Below are 16629 nucleotides of genomic sequence, written 5' to 3'. Positions count from 1 at the left end.
AGTTTACTCTGTCAGCATTTGTTTATTTTTAATTATAGGATTATAAACCAGATGAGGACCCAGCAAAATATAAGTCTTGCAAGACTGGACGTGGACCCCTTACTCCAGATTGGAAGGTAATTCATTGTCTGCTTCTTCAAACCTTATAATGGTTAAGTATATGCAATATTGTCATAAAATCCTCTGAGCTGGCCAGAAAAACAAAAAACTATTAGGAGCAGCACCTGCTATAGTTGTGTCCACTTTGGAAGGGTTATTTCCATCATTAGAGGTTATCAGCTATGGCCATAGGATATCCAATGGATAGATGATAACTTCATCAGTGAGTGTCCGAAAACTGGGACCTCCACTGATCCTGAGAAGAGGGATCTGAATGAAGCTCTATTCATTGTCTATAGGACTGTCTTAAATAGCAGCGCACAGTAATTTTTTTTTTTTGGCAGTCCCACATTGACAGGACGTGTGGCTACTACTTAATTTCAGCAGGGCATTTGAGCCATTGTGGCGCCATTTTACTGAAACTCATAACTTTTTTTTTTTTTTTTTTTTGTTCCTTGAGCTGTTTGAGGTGCTGTTTTTTACCAGAATGGAGTGCATCCGAAGTTTTGATATAATTTAAATTTCTTTTCTTAAGTTTGGGGAAATAGCATATAGTGATGTGATTTTTATATAACTCCAATTTTTATTATCTACTTAATGGCACATGAGCTATAGCTCTTATACAATATTCCACTGTTTGTGCGTTAATAAACCGTGTTTGATGATCATTACTTCTTCTAGAAAACACTGGCACAGCGGAAAGACGTGCCCCATATGTGTGCGTACAAGCTAGTGACTGTCAAGTTCAAGTGGTGGGGCTTGCAAAACAAAGTAGAAGGCTTCATCCAAAAGGTGAGTTAGTAATATCCGTACAGTGAATCAGAGGCCACAGCTCCTGTTTTGTGGGTTGCCGCCATGTTATTACTGCTCCTCCCTTATTGCTACTCGTATCGCTAGATTTTGTGTGTACCTGACAGATTATAATTATTCTATCCTTTCTGTATCTAAAAATTAGCATGCCATCCGCGGACTTGCTGGTGAGCCTCTTATGTGTTTATATAGCACTGCACCCCCTCGTAGATTATTTCCCTGAACAGTGGGGCTCCTGCCTGTGCAGGGAGTCACAGCCTAACCTTTCTCAAAGGGATGAGTGCCGCAGCTCCCTGCACAAACGCTGGCTGGGAGTGCCGCTGTACATGGAACCCAGCGCTACAGCAGTGTTGTGGTCCCTTTCTTGTGGGTGGCAATCAGACTTCACCGTGCTCCACAAGGATAGTCTCCTTTATGTTCCAGGACTGTCCTGTTGGAGAACCAGGTCAAAAGTAACCAATAACCTTTTATTTTATTCCCGCTGCACTTCACAGATTTTTTTTTTTTATCTTCAGTACAATTCCAGGTATAAAAACCTTTTTTATTTAGTTTCAAATTTCTACTAAAAGTATGATCACTACATGGTGGAGTTGTACAATCACTGAGGCTCCTTTCACACCTCCGGTTTTAGCAGATCCGGCCAATCCCACTCTAAAACCTATGCATCGGATGCGGTGACAAAACCGCATCCTTTGCATACGTTTTTAACATGCAGCCCGTCCGGTTTTTGCTGCTTGCGGCATGCTACTGAGCATGTGCAGTGGAAAAAAACACATGCGGCGGCCGGATGCGGTTTTTACCGCAGGACGCCGCATGCGGCGTCCATAGGCATGCATTGCAAATCTACAAAAAAACAGATTTATGACAGGGAAGAATATTTTGTATAATCATATCGATCAGTCTATAATTCCCTCTCATTGTAGTGGATGGGGTAAATTAGAATAAACTCCATAAATACATTCATCAAAAATGCGTACAATGAAGTACACATGCAAGGAGTACTATATTCAAATATATATTTATTTTATTTTTACAAAAATCAAACTTACAAGCAGGCATGTAAAAACACAATCATGTGACATGAAACGACGATTTTTTTAGGGGACTCCTATAAAGGGGAGTAATCAAGTGTCCAGCATTAAGTGTATAGATGGTAATTATAAAAGACCATCATATATGTAGTATGATATGACAGTAAACATCAATGTGTGGAATAATCCAATTATAACATAGTATACTATGGGCGATTCATCAGACATTAATAAATGGAACAATAAGGGATTTCAGTATCCTACATGTGATGAAACACACACCAATTCAAAGAGTAATGTCAAAGATATAAAGCTGTTCAGTAGACTACAGCATACTATGAGTGAATCATCAGACGCCGATGAACAGTAAAGTAAAGGATTGAATATCCTGCATACGATGACTCACCCATAGAGAAGCAGTCAGATGGTCAGAAGGCTGGGCACAATGATAAAGAGCCGACCCGTCCTGCACGCACGTGTCGCGTAGCCAGCTTCTTCAGCAGAGTAGGGAAGGTGTCTTCATTGCATTGCAAATTGCGCCGCATCGGCTGGATGCAGCGCGATGCGGTTTTTTTTGCCTGACAAAAAAAACGTGCCAGGCAACGTTCCATCCAGCCGCCGGATGCGCATGCGGCAAAAACCGGACGGGGAACGCAAGCCCATGTGGCACAATACGGCACTAATGTAAGTCTATGCAAAAAAAAACGCAACCGGCGGCAAAAAAAGTTGCGTTTTTTATGCAAAGCGCTGGATTGTGCCTCACAGGAAAAAACAGAGGTGTGAAAGCAGCCTAAGGCTCACTTCTCCTATTTTCCACTTTTGTTTCTCTATCCTATTCTAAGAACAGAAACTGATTTCACGTTGCAGATCCATTAAATAACTGATGCAAACTAAATCAGCAGGGCCTCTTTCACTATATAATGGGTTTGGTCTGGTTGCTGTTGTCCATTTTTAAACTGGGAAAAAAAGATCTGAATGTTCCGACGAGCATGTCTGGATCATCCTTAAAACCGGCTATCGGCCTAAAAACCCAGGCCTTTGGCCTATTATTGAGGTGGACGTTGGCTCAGCAGTAGGGCTGATCGAATACGCCAAAATCCGGGACTGGCGGATCCCTGCCAGATTGAAAAAATAATACGGATCAGCTCTGGATTCCGGTGCCCATATAAGTCTATGGGGACCAGAATCCGGAGATTAAAAATGTTTGTGAAAGGGATAGGGGGTAGGAGCGCACGCGGTGTACTCACCCGAGACTGTGTAATTGCAGCAAACTCCTTCCGAGTCACGCTTTTCCCTTCTGGAACCGACAATTCAATATTCATTGTTTTGCCCGTCCACCAGCACATGTAATTGGTTGCAGCTAGACGCGCCCCCATCCTGAGTGTCAGCGTGTCAGCTGACTGCAACCAATCACAGGTGGCAGAACGGCCGGTGGGCGGGGAAAGCAGTGCAAGTGTCTGCGGGTCAGTATGGTGAACGTGCCTATGTTTCAGAAACACATGCACGATCCTATCAAAGTGTGCGGCTGTGCCGGTGATGCGCTGTCAGACTCGTACAAGTCTGACATGACATCAGCCGACAAAGCCTGCTCTCTCTGAGCATGAGCGTGCATGTACACAGAAACACATGCACGCTCCTGTCAGAAGTGTGCGCAGCTGTGTCGGTGATGCGGCTTTTTATTTTTTTATGATTTAAATAAATAATTAAAACAAAACTGATGTGCGGTCCCCCCTAATTTTCATCCCCAGCCATAATGCCAGCTGGGGACTGGTATTCCAGCCCGCAGCCACCCAGTATTGCCGCATCTGTTAGATGTGACAATCCCCGTGCAATACCGGCTCTTCTCAATTGCCCTGGAGCGGTGGCAATTGGGGTAATAAGGGGTTAATAGCAGCGCACAGCTGCTACTAAACCCTAGGTTAGTGGTGGCACAGGCGTCTGAAATACCTGCATCACACTAACCTGTAAGTGAATGTAAAAAAACACAGACGCAGAGAAAAATCCTTTTTTCTTCATCGTTCCTTATAGGAGACCCAGACCATGGGTGTATAGCTTCTGCCTCCGGAGGACACACAAAGTACTACACTCAAACGTGTAGCTCCTCCCTCCTAGCATATACACCCCCTGGTAGCCAGTCCTAGCCAGTTTCAATGCTTTGTGTTCAGGAGGAATGGAGTAATTGTACTGGTTCCCGACTGGGAACGGTTCTGAGATTTCTGCTTAAATCTATTCCTAGTCCCCGAAGAGGGCGGTGCCTTCCGACCTGGATCTCAAGCTTCTCAAGCATGTTCAGGTGCGGCATTTTCGCATGGAGTCTCTGCGATCAATCAATGACCCAAGGAGATTCCCTAGCATCCATCGACATCAGAGATGCCTATCTGCATGTGCCAATCGCAGTTTTACACCAGCGTTGGCTACGTTTTGCAATCGGAGTGGTCCAATTCGTGGCTCTTCCCTTGAGGTTTGCCACGGCCCTTCGAGTATTCTCAAGGTCGGGGCAGCTGTGATTGCGGTCCTGCACCTCTAGGGGTTGGCAGTGATCCTTTTGTCCTGGACGGCCTTCTAGTCTGGGCTTCATCCAGTGCAGACTGTTAGCGGAGTGCCTCGCTCACTCTCGCCACTCTAACCAATTCGGGTGGCTTGTCATTCTGTCCAAGTCCACTCTGACTTCGACCCAGAAGTTCACGTACCCAGGGACGCAATTCGAGACTCTGTCGGCACTTCAGGCACCTAATACAGGTGCTGGATCAGATGGTGGCATCAATGGAAGCGATTCCCTTGCCCAGTTCCATCTGCGTCCTCTGCGGCTGGATATTTTCCGCTGTTGAAACAAGCGGACTTCCTCCTTCCACGGGGTGGTGGCTTCGCCACAGACCAGGGGCTCGTTTCAGTGGTGGCTTCGGCCCCTCTGTCTCAGGGACGCTCCTTCCTGGCCCCGTCCCGGGTGATCCTCACCAGGATGCTAGTCTATCCGGCTGGGGAGCAGTATATCTCCACCATGGAGCGCAGGGCACTTGGACTCTGTCCGAATCAGCCCTCTGGATCAATGTGCTGGAAATCAGAGCTGTGTTTCTAGCTCTCTAAGCCTTTCACCATCTGTTGGCGGCCAGGCACATTCGAGTCCAGTCAGACAACGACAGGGTTTGCCTACATCAACCTCCAGGGCGGGACACTCAGCCGCCTGGCAATGTTGGAGGTTTAACGCATTCTTCAGTGGACGGAGGACTCCTAGTCCACCATATCCGCAGCCCACATCCCAGACGTGGAAAACTGGGAGGCAGATTATCTCAGCCGTCAAACCGTGGCTCCACGATCCTCAGGCTTTTGCGGCAGACGCACTGGTTCAAGTTTGGTCCCAGCTTCGTCTGTCTTACGTGTTTAACCCTCTAGCTCTTGCCCAGAGTCCTGCACAAGATCAGAAAGGAGGGCCGTCGGGGCATTCTCATTGCTCCAGACTGACCCAGGCAAGCTTGGTACCCTGACCTGCTCCATCTGTCCGTAGAGGTGCCATGGCATCTCCCGGACTGTCCAGACCTTCTCTCACGAGGTCCGTCTTTCCGTCAGAATCCTGCGGCTCTCAGATTGACGGCGTGGCTTTTGAGTCCTGGATCTTGACGACTTCTGGTATCCCTCCTGAAGTCATCTCCACTATGACTCGAGCTCGGAAGTATCCTTTTGGCCTTTTTGCCTTGCCGACCCTCCTGTCCCTTCTACAGTCCGGTCTGCAGCTAGGACTATCCCTCAATTCCCTTAAGGGACAGGTCTCGGCTCTGTCAGTGTCGTGCCAGCGGCGTATCGCCCGGCTGGCTCAGGTGCGCTCCTTCATGCAGGGCGCATCTCACATCATTCCGCCTTACCGGCGGCCTTTGGAGCCCTGGGACCTTAATCCGGTCCTCACGGCTTCCGGAAACCCCCCTTTGAGCCTCTTAGGGAGGTTTCTTTGTTTCGTCTTTCACAGAAAGTGGTCTTTCTAGTGGCCATAACGTCCCTCAAGAGAGTCTCTGTTTTGGCTGCACTCTCTTCGGAGTCACCCCTTTTTTTTGTTTTTCTTCAAGACAAGGTGGTTCTCCGTCCGACTCCGGACTTTCTCCCTAAGGTGGTTGCTGCTTCCACCTTAACCGGGGCATTTTCCCTGCCTTCCTTTTGTCCGGCTCCTGTTCATCGCTTTGAAAAAGCGTTGCATACTCTGGATCTGGTGCGGGCGCTCCGGATCTATGTGTCTCGCACCGCTGTTCTTAAGCGGTGCACCTCTCTTTTGTGCTGTCCACTGGTCAGCGTAAGGGCCTCTCGGCATCTAAGCCGACCCTGGCTCGTTGGATTAGGTCGGCCATTTCCAATACCTACCAGTGTACTCAAGTGCCTCTCCCGCCGGGGATCAAGGCACACTTGACCAGAGCTGTCGGTGCCTCTTGGGCTTTCAGGCCCAGGCTACGGCTCAGCAGGTCTGTCAGACTGCCACTTGGATTAGTCTGCATACCTTTTTCGAAGCACTACCAAGTGCATGCTCATGCTTCGGCAGATGCGAGCTTGGGCAGACGCATCCTTCAGGCGGCTGTCGCCCATTTGTGAAGTTAGGTTTCGCCTACTTCTCAGTTTTTCTGTTTATTCCCACCCATGGACTGCTTTGGAACGTCCCATGGTCTGGGTCTCCCATAAGGAACGATGAAGAAAAAGAGGATTTTGTTACTTACCGTAAATTCTTTTTCTTATAGTTCCGACATGGGAGACCCAGCACCCTCCCTGTTGCCTGTTGGCAGGTTTCTTGTTCCGTGTGTTTTCACCGGCTGTTGTTGTTGTAGACAGAGATTTTGGTTGTTCCGGGTTTTGCTCTGTCTCTACTTGTGGGTGGATGTCCTCCTTCAGCTTTTGCACTAAACTGGCTAGGACTGGCTACCAGGGGGTGTATATGCTAGGAGGGAGGAGCTACACGTTTGAGTGTAGTACTTTGTGTGTCCTCCGGAGGCAGAAGCTATACACCCATGGTCTGGGTCTCCCATGTCGGAACTATAAGAAAAAGAATTTACGGTAAGTAACAAAATTCTCTTTATTTGGAGAAAAAAAAAATACAAAAACACACACCCTCCTTCACCTCTTTATTAACCCCCAACACCCTGCAGATCTGGCGTAATCCACACAAGGTCCCACGCCGCTTAAGCTCTGCTAGATAGCCAGCGGCCATAGAGCACGACCGCAGGCTGTGCAGACAATGACAGCCTCGATGACTGCACGGCAGGCAGATACTGTCACAGGCTGGGGGCGAGTCCGCCTGTAACCAATCACAGACGAGAGGACGGCCGGTGGGCAGGAAAGCTGTGTATATACGATGCACAGTACAGGAAGTGAATGCGCGACCTGGAAGCAGTGTGCCGCCATGACACCAATTCTCGGTAAATATGATTTATTGTTTTATTTCTATTTTTCTTTATTTTTCAATTATTTTCCCCAGTACCGGATCCGGATTGTGCACCCGGAATTCTGGATCCGGCACCCGGAATTCTGGATCCGGCACCCGGAATTCTGGATCCGGCACCTGGAATTCTGGATCCGGCACCCGGAAATATTTGAAACGGCGCGGATCCGGACTTTTTACAGTTCGGATCCGCTCAGCCCTACTCACCAGCAATAACACAAGACATCCCTATGACCTAGGGAATGCTCTCCATATGAATTGGAGGCAGAGAGGCTTTATGCTAATGTACCGACCCAGCAGCGGTTGAACCGCTTGGATCCGGGTGTCGCTACTCGTGGCTGGAGGGTCTCCAGACTCGAGGCCTCAGGGTCACTCTAAAATGTGATGGGGGGATTATTTACAGGGGTTTAGATAGTTCGTGACGCCAACCGTATTGTGCGGTAACAGGGAGTACCGCTGCTGCCATTGGGAGTACCCGAGGTGATGGAATGGGGGCAGCCAGATGACGTTACCCTCCACGGGTAGGGAAGGCCCCGGAACTCTGGATGGTGGGATGGATTGCAGGGGAGCGCAGGCTGGGAGCAGGGGGTGATTAGGTACTCACTCAGAAGGAAAGCAGACGCTGACGACTTAGTCAACAAAGTCCCTGGGTGCCGTTGCCCTCTTGGGGGACCTCGTCCGGGTCTCCGTCCCCTGCAGTACTGACTGTTGGTCCGGAAACTGCCTCTGTGCACAAATTTTAGTAGTGTCCAAGTGGCCCGTAAGCTTGAAGCTGTCCGGGCCCCACTTCTTGGTGTGAAGGAGCTATGCTCTCAGGAGCTCACTCTTGGGATTTCAGTGGGATGCTTTGGTTGAAAAACCCTATCCCCCCTCGTTGCGCTAGTGCCCCCGATCTGTGAGCTTCATGGGGATAGTCCATAAAGGCCCTATCCTCCGCAGGTTAATTGCCGGGTTGCTTGAAGCCTCTCCCCGACCTAGGGTCCAGTACCCCGACGTGCTTTCGGTCCCAGACCGGCTATTGTACTTGAGCTGCCGATTGTCCTCCAAGACTAAGTCCAGGTACCCAGTCCCAAAATCCCGCGACCGGGTCTCCGACACCTCCGGGTCCAGACCACCACCAGACCACCGTCTGCAACCCAATCTTCTCCTTCCCGGGAGCCACACGCTCCCTCCTAGCTCCTCACTGCTCGAGGGCTACCACTCAACTCTCCTCTCACTTCACTCCCCTGAAGCCAACTGACTTGTCACCTCCCACCTCCCTGCCTGACCCCTAGGTGGGCGGCCCTATTCCAGCTTAGCAGCCCACTGGTGTGCCTGACAGGGTGTGGTGCGAGGTGTGATTGGGAGTTTTGGATGCTGATGGAGGCAGTGCTGCAAGTTGGGAACCCAGAACCAAGAGTGGTTCAGTCCCGCACTAAGAATAAAGAGCGTACAGTACCCTGTGACACCCTGACTAGTCCAGGGGCATCACACTAAGGCCAACTGCAGCCACCAAGCATTGTCGAGGCACACCGGTTGGGCAACTCTGCCCTGATTGTGTGGACCAGATTTCGCTACTACTCCTTATATGCTGACATCTGACTGGTTATGTGAAAATTAACAATTGCTAAGGAGCAATTATGATTTACTTACAAGCTAATCAAGTGTTTAAGCGTCACCATATAAAATGATTCGTTTGACCCTTATAATGGTCAACCGCTGCCAGACACCATTGGCATCTGTTTCTGCCTTGATACCAAAGGTTTATGCATGGGGAAATCCTAAGACAGGGTGAACTTTTATTTCCGGTCTATGTCTTATGACATGCATCACACCGTGACTTTTATTACATTGCGGTGCGTAGTAAGCACCAGAGGCGCCAAGAATGCCGGGTGCAGAAGTAAAGATGGACTCCCACGTAGTACTGTACTGGACGCAGAACCAGCGCAACGTGAATAGAATTGCTCATTTTTAACGAAGGGATTCCTTCCAGTTGAATACTGTTTTTTTATCTTCACCATATTTTTTTTTTCTTTTTCAGCAAGAGAGGCGATTGTTTACGAATTTTCATCGGCAGCTTTTCTGCTGGCTGGACAGGTGGGTGGAGTTAACAATGGAGGACATTCGCAGGATGGAGGATGAGACCAAGAAAGAGCTTGATGAGGTTAGTGTTTCTACTTTTCTAGAGAATAATTCTAGGATTTTTTTTCTGACAGATGCTACCTTTTTGTCTTTTCTTAAATCAAAGTGAAAATATTTCTTATTCCCATCTGTATTAATCCCTTCCCACAGCTTGACCTATTACAGAATGATGTATGTGTCCATATGGAGCCGGCACCCCCTGTGTAATGGAGCCGGCACCCCCTGTGTAATGGAGCCGGCACCCCCTGTGTAATGGAGCCGGCACCCCCTGTGTAATGGAGCCGGCACCCCCTGTGTAATGGAGCCGGCACCCCCTGTGTAATGGAGCCGGCACCCCCTGTGTAATGGAGCCGGCAGATTTGACGTTTAGGTGGCTTAACCCTAGTGGAACTTCTGTTTAATAAAAATTGACTCATCCCTTTTTCACAATTCAAGAATAAGCATAATATCTCAAAAATATATGCAAATGGAAAGAGCCCCAGAACATCTGTCTAAAAATGAAGGGTTGTGGGTTTTGTTTTTGTTTTTTTGGGGGGGTGGGGGGGGGGGGGTTTGAGTCAGTTTGGTTTTATATCCGAAGTCTTAGGGCGCCATTAGATGGCCGTATAATACAGACAATGATCGCATCGCAATGCTCAAACTGGCCGCTGGCTCTCCTGACCCGAGCGTGATAGCATATATTTCTATGCAGCTGTCACACAGGGGTCAGGAGAGCCGCCAGCCAGTCCAAGCATTGCCATGCACTCGTCATCTGTGTTATACTGCGTCCTACACTCTTTTTAGGATCTATTATTAGGATTGTTACCTCCAGTCGCTGATACTAAAGACAGATTTCTTTCTCTGTGAAGTGGCTTTTTGCACTTATTTGTTCCCAGGAAGCATTGCATGGACTTTAGGTCTCTACACATCAGCTTGATGGTCTCCTTAGAGTATCTGAACTTTTAATAGACTTCTTTGTCCAGCATAAAACATTATGTAACTTTGCTTCTGTCTTTTTTAGTAGATTTGTCCTCATTATTGAACACAAAATGCCATTATAAGAGGCTTCCAAAGCCCTGCTTTTCCCGTCTATTTGCCATTTCTTAAGCTGCATTGATATCGGAGCACACTCGATTGGAGTACATGTGATGGCAGTGATGTGGGCAGCACTTGTGCCTTCCCCTGAGTGTTGTGCTTATCAGAGCAGTCTCCTGCAGCAGCCTATCCCCAGAGTTAGAGGTCCTGAGCTGATTATCACTGCCATCATCTGAACTCCAAATGAGCATCTTCTGATATCTGTGCAGCTGAGAGTAGGCAAACTGGGAGAAAGACGGATTTTGGAAGCCACTTACATGCAATTTGTTACAGGAATGAAGACAACTTTCCATAATAGTGATTTCAAAAGTTTCATAATTTTATCTACTGGACAAAATCATTGAAAAAAAATAAACGTAAGAAACTTTACCCCTCAGATTTCCTGTCAAATACCCGTTTATTCATCTCACCAATTTCCTACTTTTACAATGACTGAAGACAAAACCCCCAAACCAGTTTTACGTAAATAAGGGTCTTTCCCTTTTAAAGAAGAGTTTGGTTTGGCTTTCTGCCGATCTCATTTGCCAAGTCTCTTTTAAAGGGCCAGTATTAGCTTTTAAGATAGCGACCTGCACAGGAGGCACTGGGGACTCTGGTCACTGCCCAGGAAGCATTGCATGATCTTTTATGCTCTTGACATCAACCTGGTGGTCTTCTTAAAGTGTAATTATTGTTTTTAATTTTTATTTCCTAAATCAATAGTGCACATGAAAATAAGCAGCTTTGTAATATTTCTTATCAGATAAATCTGCTTCTTTCTCTGCCAGAATTGATCAGTAATTATCAAAATTCTCAATTCTGGAGGTAAAATCTGTATTCAGTGAAGACTTTCCCATTACTGAGATAGGAGATGGCTGTTGTTACTGATAAGATTCTATTATGATGGGAGGAGCTAGAGGCAGAGGGAGGAAAAAATTATGTTCAATTTTATTTATTTTTTTTAAATATATTTTTACCATATCACAATCTGTATTTAAAATAAAAAATCGAAATCTTGTAAATTTTAAACGTGCTGCTTGAGACTTCATTAGATTCCTAATCCTGTTTCAGGAAACAACACATGTACGTAGCCAAAATGGTCAAATTAAGATCCTGTCTTTTGTACTGAAGCATCTAATGAGCATGTGCAAAACTCATAGTGCAGGGAGGGGGAGCTGGGTCAGCTGTGACATCACCTATTATGACTGGTGGATCCTGTGTTATCAAATGTGTATAGAGCTGTTACCTGTCATTGTAATCCTGCCTCTGCTAATAAGATGCCTTGCAAAAAATTCTTCCTGAAAGGACAAGAACTAGGAATCTAATAAAGCCCCAGTGGCCAGTGTGAAAATTGCAAGATAACTGATTTGTTTGTTAATAAAATTGTGACATGGGGAAAAAAATTACTTTTTAAAAAATCTAACTGAAAAACCTGATTTTAATAAATAGGTCATTCTCTTATGATAACTTAATTTTAAGGATAAAGGAAATAAGAACCATATGTTTTACATAGGAGATAAATACTCAGGGGAAAATTAAAGCATGCAAAACTCCTAGTTTGAGACTAAAGTGAAGAAAAACAATATATGTGGTCTGTGGGAATAGTAATAGACAAAGTAAATACCCAATCGTAATAATAATATTTATTCATTTATATAGCGCTATTGATTCCACAGCACTTTACATACATTGGCTACACTGTCCCCATTGGGGCTCACAATCTAATTTCCCTATCTGTATGTCTTTGGAGTGTGGGAGGAAACAGGAGCACCTGGATGAAACCCACGCAAACACGGGGAGAACATACAAACTCCTTGTAGATAGTGTCCTTGGTGGGATTTGAACCCAGGACCCCAGCGCTGCAAGGCTGCAGTGCTAACCACTGAGCCACCAAGCCGCCCTGCCTCACCTGGAAATAAGCAACCGAAGAATGTTTCGCAGTATGCTTACTCGGGGTGGTGCGAATGCCCACAAGAGGCTATTAAGCTAAGCATGGACCAATCCTCTCTCAAGGGAGACAGATGAAATCACTTACCTAATCAAGAAATACTGGATCCAGAGTAAATGAGGCAGAGTACACACCGGAACCCAACTCTACTGTTAAAGTGATGGTTCACTACTCTGCAGTAGTGACAACATCTCTGTAAAACTGATAAGGGAGCCTCTTTGTAAATATCTTGTGTTGCCAATTCAGCCTCTGAGCAGAGCTATTGCAGTCCGCTCTTCCCCATCACAATCCACCCCCCCCCCCCACCCCCGGACTCCGTGACCTCTGGGATGTGGTGATGTCACATCAACTTCCAGTTGACCTGACATCACCGCTGCCTGCCCCAGTCTTCCTGAGTGATTGGGTTGTGGGCGGTGTTTCGCCGCTCGTCACAGCTCAGCATCTCTCCTGCTTGCGGTGCTCTGCAGTGAAGGACAGAACGCGTGACATGCTGGGCTGTGATGAGCCGTGAAACTCTGCGCACAACCCAGTCCAGGCTTGGTCATGTCCAGTCAACTGAAAGTTGATGTGACATTACCAAATCCCAGAGGTCATGGAGCCCGGATGGTAATGGGGATGAGCGGACAGCAATAGCGCCGCTCAGAGGCAAAATTGGCAACACACAGTATTTACAAAAGCCTTCCCGATTCGTTTTACAGAGATGTGGTCATTACTGCAAAGTAGTGAACCACCCCTTTTAAGTATAAAGCCAAAACATAGAGTAAAAGTATACTTGCCCCCATTACCGGGGGAAGAGTTAAACTTCTTGACTTTTAGTTCCAAATGCGCCGGAGTACCTTTTTCATAAATTTGACATCTCTACAACTATCTCATTTACTTAGACTACCAAGAGGTATGCTTCTCTTAGTAACTGTGGACCAGTGTGTGAAAGTGATCCCCAGGAGCAGAGACTTCAAAATACATATACATTTCATTTTTGTAGTGTTTATTTGGGAATGTTATAAAGAGACAGCAATATTCTAGTACAAATTACTGAAAAATGTAAAACAAATCCTCTTTGCATCCCAAATATATTCACTAATTGGATTAGCCAAAATTGTTTTTAAACTTGTTTATTATTGTATTATCTAAATACAAAATTATTCTACTGTTTCAATTTTAGATGAGAGAGCGAGATCCAGTGAAGGGCATGGTGGCAGCGGATGACTAGCATTACAGTACTGAGTTCAGTAAGTATATTATGTCTATTGCTTTCATCCTGGCTTTCGTTTGATCCAATTATAAAATACCTCTCCTGTTCAAACTCTCATGAAATCCAGTATATACTTACCTGCCGTATCCACCATGACTCCTGCCTATCACTAGAATGAAATGTCTCTTGAGTTTCCCTTGGCATGGTTTAGGGACTGTATTGGCAGCTTATTATAGCCAAAAGCTTATCCCAAAGAATATGTTAAATAAGGAGCAGTATATTTAAATCAATAGTGCAGATCAATATGAGAAGCTTTGTAATATAACTTATCAGAAAAATCTGCTTCCCTTGTAAGACACTTCTTTTCATACCCATCCATCTCCTGAAATTGTTATCCACTCAAAAAAAAAAACAAAAAAACATCTCAACACAATCCTGATCAGACAAGACAGACTGTCAGCTTACTGTGGTGTCATGTTTCACGGTCCATTATACTCTATGGAGAGAAAGGTGAGGAACATAGAAGAAACAAATTGAGAGGGACACAGAAAGATCACTGAGCTTTCCAACAAGTCTTTTATCTCACATGAGCATCCAGACAGCTGATGACTACTTTATAAATGTGCCCCATGCAGATACCGTTGTAAAGGACCGAAGAGCAGAAATCCATCTCTCAGTGCTGAGCTGTGTAAGAGATCATCGCAGCTAGTCTCCTCCCACCAGCTCAGAGTCAATTGCAAATTAAGAGCGAGGGCTGCAGAGAGATCAACCGATGTAAATTCCTCATGTACACACTTGGGACTTCTTTACTTGAAAAGTTATTTGAAAGTACGGTTACCATTCAAAGGGAATATGTTACCAGGTTTTTGCTACCCCATCTGAGAGCAAAGTTATTTAAAGGCAGAGACCTTGATCTCAACAATGGATCACTTTTTGGGCTGCTTGTTTTCAATTTTGATCACGGTTTTACCTGCTCTGTAGAACTCCGCTCACACCACTGATTAACTTTATGCCTATACAATTGGTGTGGGGGGGTTTATATAGAGCTTATACTTCTTCCTGAGGTTTTGATAAGATCAAGGATGTATAAGCAGGACATTATCACTAGAGGACTAGTAAACCTTCTGCCATGTTGTCTTCCATATTCATGAGCTCTGTATAATACAGCCGTAACCACTGATTGTCAGCTTTCTGCCTATGCATAGTAAGCTGCCAATCAGTGGTGTGGCTGGGGCTATAGAGAGCTCAATATTCAGAGCACTGGTAGATCTGCAGAAGAGAAAACAGTGATTTTATCAAAACTACAGCAAGCATCCTAGTAAGTGACAGATTGCTAGAATCAGGGTCTCCGCTCCTACATTATGCTCCTGTCAGATGGGGTAGCAAAAACTTAGTGATAGATTCCCTTTAAAAGTCCCACTGTTTCACCTTAAAAGATTTCTCTTTTCTTTATTTTAATAAATGTTGAGAACATGATTTTGTTGCCTTTTTACAAACGTTCCTACTTTCCAGTTTAATGATCTTCTCTGATGGAGGAGCATGTGACCAGATCTGTCCTTCAACCTCTAATTAAAGGGAACCTATTGTAAAGAAGTCTAACGTGTATGTAAGCCCCCAGTCTCCTCTGCATTCCCCAAAAATATGCATGTATACATCTCATATGACGCAGTCCAGTCTGATGGACATCCGCTGGTCTTGCTTGGTGCCTCCTTTCTCCCCACAATGTTTGTCCTCTTGTCCTGTTTCCTGTGTATGATGCATTCTACATCATCTACTCAGCACCCCCAATCTTGCTCCTGTGCAGGCGTCCTGCACATTGCCCTGTAGTTTTACTTTGGTCATTGGTGCTTTTTTGTCCTCTTCTGGCGCATGCGCATTACAGTACTTTGCTCCTCCCTCAGCAGGGCAGAGAGCAGTAGGCCTGCTCAGGAGCGAGATTTGGGGTTCCGTATGGTTAACGTAGGACATATTATCCACATGAATCAGGCCAGGACGACCGCAATCACAGGGAGAGAGGAGGTGCCAAGCAAGATCTCACCATATAAGGGGATTATAAAAGGTATTTTTGGGGTATGAAGATGGGGTTGGGGCTTATACAGTACAGTGTGTCCACCCATATCCTGTCCACCGCCATTAACTTGAGAATGGCGGCAGCTATAGGCATAGAAGTGGTGTCTAGGTATAGTAAAGTAGCCATGCGCTACGCAATGAAACCACCTATAGCGCGCCACCTTGTGGAAAACAACGGAGTTAGCATTTTTATCTTGAAAATGGAATAAGAGCGAAAAAAAATGAATTAAAAAATTGTAGGGCATCATCAATTCAATACGAATCGACACCTTGCATACAGAAATGCTATGATTAGAACTTGTAAAACTCACAAGGCTGGGGGGCGTGGCCAGCAGGCAGCATGAGCGGTCGCATCTGAGAGCAGCTCCGCAGTCCAAAGCTGATATACGTTATTAATCCTGCCGAAATTGGTGCCTAAATACACCTCTGGATTACCTGTGGTGCTGTGAGCATTTGAATCGGTACCATGAGCAGAGGTCGCAGCGCAGCAGCGGCTGAGAAGCTGAAGAAGTTTGCCCGGGACTCCCAGCAAGATGGCGCCGGCAAGCAGGCAGAGCGGGAATCCAGCGAGGCGGAGGAGGAGGAGAGCATGGAGGCCGGATCCAAGGAATCGCAGGAGCTAACCTTACAGCAGGTTACGTCGCAGTTACTTGCAGCGATCCAGGATTCAAAGGTGTCGCTGACGGGTAAAATTGAGGAGGTTAAGATCGATGTGGGTCTCCTCCGGCTGGACTTGCAAAACCTGAGAGAGCGGGTAAAGGAGACCGAACAGCGGATCTCCACGCTGGAAGACAACGCAAGAGCGACGCCGGGCAGACTGTCCTCTCTGGAAAGCGCGGCAAACAACTGGGCGCAGAGGGCAGATGACCTGGAAAATCGCCTGCGTCGCAATAAT

At 46.3% G+C, this 16629-nt stretch overlaps 1 protein-coding gene across 1 annotated transcript in view; it reads left to right on the top strand.

The window, feature by feature from the left end:
* Positions 1–16629, top strand: part of PITPNA (phosphatidylinositol transfer protein alpha) — a 114058-nt gene that overhangs the window by 74470 nt on the left and 22959 nt on the right. The window contains exons 8-11 of the mRNA XM_075335328.1: positions 39–116; positions 781–891; positions 9371–9493; positions 13635–13701. Coding sequence (XP_075191443.1) covers positions 39–116; positions 781–891; positions 9371–9493; positions 13635–13682 — 360 coding nt within the window. The 3' untranslated portion in view covers positions 13683–13701. The remainder of the gene's footprint in view (positions 1–38; positions 117–780; positions 892–9370; positions 9494–13634; positions 13702–16629) is intronic.

The sequence above is a fragment of the Anomaloglossus baeobatrachus genome, chromosome 2 (assembly GCF_048569485.1).
Source record: "Anomaloglossus baeobatrachus isolate aAnoBae1 chromosome 2, aAnoBae1.hap1, whole genome shotgun sequence".
NCBI lineage: Eukaryota > Metazoa > Chordata > Amphibia > Anura > Aromobatidae > Anomaloglossus > Anomaloglossus baeobatrachus.
Note: the sequence above shows the minus strand (reverse complement) of the source record. Positions and strands in the feature narration are given on the sequence as shown.